Source organism: Ranitomeya imitator, chromosome 4, assembly GCF_032444005.1.
Source record: "Ranitomeya imitator isolate aRanImi1 chromosome 4, aRanImi1.pri, whole genome shotgun sequence".
Classification (NCBI taxonomy): domain Eukaryota; kingdom Metazoa; phylum Chordata; class Amphibia; order Anura; family Dendrobatidae; genus Ranitomeya; species Ranitomeya imitator.
Genome location: NC_091285.1, coordinates 445,887,274 through 445,893,333, shown reverse-complemented (window position 1 = coordinate 445,893,333; position 6,060 = coordinate 445,887,274). Strand labels below are relative to the sequence as shown.

The following is a 6,060-nucleotide window of genomic DNA, read 5'->3' as shown; positions in this document are numbered from 1 at the left end:
TTCACAGAAGCAAAGACACATCGGGAGACTACTGTGTTATTAATGTTATGTTTTTTGACCCACAGCTCTCGTCACTGTCAACAAGGAGGATATTGAAGCCGGCATAGACAAGTTACTCCACACTATGGCACATATTCAGGAGCAGCACAATGTGGCAATGGAGGAGCTGCAGAAGCTGCGGGACATGTGCCAGCAGTTGTAGGCGGGCCAATAATCCATTTTTTGTTGTTCCAATTAAAAGATTTTGTTAAACTTTCATTCGATTTTTTTTTAGTTAACTGTACATGAATTTGTTACGTTAATTTGTTCCCTCATACAGTGCTGTGATTGAGACACACCAATCAAAAAGTAGTGATAGAATTTATAATAAAAGCTTTTATTTGAAACATTATTTTAACAAGACAATAAAAAAAAAGGAATGTAAAAGTAGTTAGGAAATCACAAATTATGATACGACGATTGTTCCGGCTGAAAATTTTGGTGCCTGATGGGCGAAGCCATATGTAAAGGTATTGGCGTGTAGGAGTTATTAGGGGGTGGCTGGCCGAAGTGGGAAACGTGAGGATTGTGTCGCATCGATGTCTGACCCTGTGACCAACCATTGAAATTTGATGGCTCTGTCCGCTGTATTGGCCGGGAAGAGACCAAACAAGTGTTCTTGTCCAAATCGCCATCAGTACCCTTGTTTACTGCTTCCAGAATCAGACGCTCTGCTAGTATTCTTTGGTTGTCGTCCATTTTGGCCAGTTTGTCAACCACATAGTGTCCAAACCCCTCTAACGCAGGGCTAACATTTCTTGTCAACACCTTCTTTGCCAGGCTCAATAGTTCATTTGAGGCGTCTGAGGTGGCTTTCCGTTTTCTTGGACCTTGCCTCGATTGAGTCCTGGCAGGTGCAGCCTCCACTAAATCTGTTGTTGTGCAGTCCTGTGAACAGTCTAGTGTACTCTCCTGCGCACTGTCATCCTGGGGGGGGGGGGGAAAAAAACAAGTTATGAACCCGGCAACAAAAAGTAGTACCACCATAACCGCATCCAAACTATATATTCGTAGTAGGTAACAAAAAGATTATAATATATTTGATGCTTAGTAATATTCTTTAACCCTCCCTTTTATTGAATACTTTGAACTACACTGTTCTGACTGCTATGGGAACCTGACCAATATTTTATAGTCTAAATAGTCTCAACAAGAGTACATCGGCAGCTTGAAGCGATACTATTTTCTATATTGCTTAGATGGTATGGTTTACATATATCTCCATTTCATACATATTAAGTTCCCCATATAATACTTGACTGCGACAGGGTTACTTATGTGTACATGTTTTTGTAACAACTTCAAACTGATGTGATAATCAGAAGTATAAAACCTAAAATGCAGAGAAAAATTATGTAATTATAGGACACATTGGTGAACTTTCGTCCAAAGAGCTACTTACTTGTTGCCCTTGTGACTCCTGCTCGGCGTGGTTCTCCGAAACTATTGGTTCCACAGGTGCCAACAATCGAAGACACGTTGAAGTCCGTGGCACCTCTTGGTCCCTCAGAAAATTAAGATGCTCAAAATACCACAGTTTTGGCACATAAACTTCTTCAGTGGAAGCTCCGGACCTTGTAGTCTGAAGAACCTTGTTCAGCTCCTTCCTCCAGACCGTGCGGAGCGCCTGGATTTTCTTTTTAATAACTGCTTCGTTAGCTGCCTCATCTGGTGCCTGACGATTGTAAAGCTCAATGAGCTGTAAGTAACCCTCCCTCCTCTTTTCCCTGTTACAATACTCAGGAGATTTTATTTTCCAGAGGCAGGGAAAAGACTGATAAATCTCGATGAAATCCCTGATGAACTCCACACGATTTGACATCTAAAAAGTAATTATAAAAAAAAATTACATGGTTGACAAAGAGTCCTATTAACAATACTTTTGCCAGTGTGCCAAACGCTTAACAACAGCAGCCACACAAAGCGCTCATGCCTACCATCGCTTCTTCCATCTGCCACGCCATAGGCCACCATAACCCAAAACAGTGTACCGCCCGCTTCCCTACAGCAGCCACACAAAGCGCTCATGGTGACCATACATTGTACCATCTGCCACGCTCTAGCTCAACAGACACAACCGGTCATAAGCAGTCACAACAGCGTACCATCCGCATCGCTTCAGCGGCGGAACGAAGCGGTCATGCCGAACAAACTGAGTTCCATCTACCACGCTGTAGCCCACCAGTCACGACCAGTCACGACCAGTCACAACAGCGTACCATCCGCATCGCTTCTTCCATCTGCCGCGCCATAGGCCACCATAACCCAAAACAGTGTACCGCCCGCTTCCCTACAGCAGCCACACAAAGCGCTCATGGTGACCATACATTGTGCCATCTGCCACGCTCTAGCTCAACACACACAACCGGTCATAAGCAGTCACACCAGCGTACCATCCGCATCGCTTCAGCGGTGGAACGAAGCGGTCATGCCGAACAAACTGAGTTCCATCTACCACGCTGTAGCCCACCAGTCACGACCAGTCACGACCAGTCACAACAGCGTACCATCCGCATCGCTTCTTCCATCTGCCGCGCCATAGGCCACCATAACCCAAAACAGTGTACCGCCCGCTTCCCTACAGCAGCCACACAAAGCGCTCATGGTGACCATACATTGTGCCATCTGCCACGCTCTAGCTCAACACACACAACCGGTCATAAGCAGTCACACCAGCGTACCATCCGCATCGCTTCAGCGGTGGAACGAAGCGGTCATGCCGAACAAACTGAGTTCCATCTACCACGCTGTAGCCCACCAGTCACGACCAGTCACGACCAGTCACAACAGCGTACCATCCGCATCGCTTCTTCCATCTGCCGCGCCATAGGCCACCATAACCCAAAACAGTGTACCGCCCGCTTCCCTACAGCAGCCACACAAAGCGCTCATGGTGACCATACATTGTGCCATCTGCCACGCTCTAGCTCAACACACACAACCGGTCATAAGCAGTCACACCAGCGTACCATCCGCATCGCTTCAGCGGTGGAACGAAGCGGTCATGCCGAACAAACTGAGTTCCATCTACCACGCTGTAGCCCACCAGTCACGACCAGTCACGACCAGTCACAACAGCGTACCATCCGCATCGCTTCTTCCATCTGCCGCGCCATAGGCCACCATAACCCAAAACAGTGTACCGCCCGCTTCCCTACAGCAGCCACACAAAGCGCTCATGGTGACCATACATTGTGCCATCTGCCACGCTCTAGCTCAACACACACAACCGGTCATAAGCAGTCACACCAGCGTACCATCCGCATCGCTTCAGCGGTGGAACGAAGCGGTCATGCCGAACAAACTGAGTTCCATCTACCACGCTGTAGCCCACCAGTCACAACCAAGCACAACAGCGTACCATCTGCCACATTGTAGCCCTCCAGTCACAACAGTGTACCATCCACTTCGCTTCAGCGGTGGAACGAAGCACTCATGCCGTCCATACAGCGTTCCATCCACCACGCCCAAGCGGTTTACATACCTCGAAGCAGCGGTGCAAAGCGTGGTATATTCAGCGAGGTACAAAATTCCGATGTCCAGGTCCACCAAGTGTCCAAGTACGAAGTGAAGAAAGGAAATTTTGAAAGCAGTGAAGTGGCATTGGGAACAATAGCGCTCAGGTGACAAATTTTCCAACCAATTGTGTGCACAGAACCTTTGGCCTATCACCACACTAACTAGTGGCACAACACGCCCCTTGTGAACAACGTCACGCACAGATTATGCAAAATTTGCTCTGAATCGTCGTGTGTGACACGACCGTACGACTGTCCCATACGACTTCTACATCGCAAATACGTCATGAATTTATCGCTTCAGCGTCGTGCATCGTGTAGTGTGACCGCAGTCTACGATGTTTGAAACGATAATTAAGCGACGATGCAACGTCACAAATCGTGCCGTCGTAGCGATCTAAATTGCACTGTGTGACGGTACCATTAGAGGGGACAAACAAAACGTACAAAGACTCATAGACAATACAGAGAGACAAAGGATGGAGACATCAGGGAGGGGGGTATCTAATCAGTCATCAAACAAGCAACAACTTTAACATAACATGAGAAATTACTCAGGTAGGTCAGAAACTAAAGGTCTCGTTAGTCTGGTTAGCCATTATCAGGAACAATCCAAATATAGCAAACAATAGAGGGGCACCAAGAATATATAACATTGTAAGTAAATGATAGGGATATTAATCCCACCTAGAAGTGTTCGTCTCCAGACCCTCTAACCATATATGTTCACATTATGGGGAGATCCTGAGAGCTTGGGTCAGTTGAGCGACGGAATCCAGGTCAAGATCAATCCAAGTCCGAAAGAAAGTGTTCCAATCATCATTCCTGGTAGCTTGTATGCGTTCATGCAGTAGAATCGAGTTTATTCTGTCTTTAACTAGCGAAATAGAGAGTGACGTGGTTCTCCATCTGGCCGCAATGTGAATTTTCGTGGCCATACATATAATGGTCACAAGTTTATGTAGACTTTTGGAGAAGCCGGGATATTTTGCTCCCAACAGGAAAACTGAAGGATCCATGGAGATTGTCTTACCATAGATTTGATCTATAATTAATTTAACTTCTCGCCACAGAGCCTCGACAATAGGGCAGCTCCACCATATGTGCAACATGTCACCTAAAGCATTACAACCTCTAAAGCAATTGCTAGGTATGTGTGAGTGGATGGTATGAAGTCTCGCTGGGACGTAATATGCTCTGTGGAGGACTTTAATCGACGTTTCCGCTAACGAGGCCTGATGACTGCCCTTTGTCAAATTATCGCAAGACATGTGCCATTTCTCTATAGGCAGTACTAGGCCTAAATCCTCCTCCCATTGTAACATATATTTTAACTTCCCTTTAGTGCGGGGTGTATTAAGGGCAGAGTATACTAGGGAGATCAATCCCTTCCCCATGGGGTCATGTAGGCACCTATTCTCAAACCCAGATGCCAGAAGTGGTGTTCCATGTGGCGTAATATGCTTGGCGAAGTGGAGCACTTGATTTATGCGGAGAGCTTCCCTAAATGGTGGTTCATGCTTTTGTATAAATTCTTGCCTGGTGAGTAGGACATTGAATGGGGTGCATAGGTGTTTCAAGGTAGTGATATCTTTCAGGATCCACCAAGCAAAAAGAGAGGACTCTAGGCCTGGTAAAAACATGGGGTTATTAAAAAGGGAGGTGAGTGGAGAGGGATCTGATTGTAATCCATACTTGAATCTTTCCTTCCTCCATAGTATTAAGGAGTGGGCAGTAAAAGGGGCAGTGTCAGAAATATTATGCGGTAGTTTTCCAGTGGACCAGAGGAGACCCTGGAGAGAATATGGACTAAGGAGATAGGATTCTAAATGTACCCACCTAGGGCGTCTGCTACCAGAGTTGACACTAGTTAGTTGGGCTATTTGGGCTGATTTAAAGTATAAATTGAGGTTGGGTAGGGACAGCCCGCCTATCTTTCTATGCAAAAACATAACATTTTGTTTGATCCTTGGCCTCTTACCATTCCATACGAATTTTGCGATAAGCGTTTGTATATCCCGAAGATTTTTTGACGGTATTGTGATAGGGAGGGATCGAAAGAGATATAAAAATCTCGGAAGAGATATCATTTTAATAGCATGTAGTCGACCCAGTAGTGATAGATTCAGAGAAGACCATCTGGTCACATCGGCCTGAAATTTTTTAATTAAAGGGAGATAATTCCATTTGTATAGGGTTGATTTGTGAGATGTCAAGTTAATCCCTAGATAGGTTAGAAAGTGATCTTTTTTGCTAAATCCGAACTGGGCCACCAGATTATCTTGGTCTTCTTTAGAGGTATTAACAAATAATGCTTCCGACTTTTCGACGTTAATTTTGAGACCAGATACCAGTTCGAACATGCGTAGAAGAGAGAATAGGTTAGGGAGGGTGGAGTAAGGGTTCGTTAAGGCCAAGAGGAGATCATCCGCGAAAAGGCTGACTTTATATTGATCCCCGAGATCTGCAGGGCCTAATATATTAGGATTATTCCTTATAGCAT

At 45.7% G+C, this 6,060-nt stretch overlaps 1 protein-coding gene across 1 annotated transcript; it reads right to left on the bottom strand.

Annotated features, from left to right (window-relative positions):
* Positions 1-357: 357 nt before the first annotated feature.
* On the bottom strand, positions 358-3,870 carry LOC138676418 (uncharacterized). The gene is made up of 2 exons (XM_069765692.1): positions 1,442-3,870; positions 358-966 (listed from the first exon to the last, which is right to left on the bottom strand). Exons 1-2 carry the CDS (start codon positions 1,859-1,861, stop codon positions 439-441), a joined length of 948 nt encoding a protein of 315 aa, XP_069621793.1. The 5' UTR covers positions 1,862-3,870; the 3' UTR covers positions 358-438.
* Positions 3,871-6,060: the final 2,190 nt, after the last annotated feature.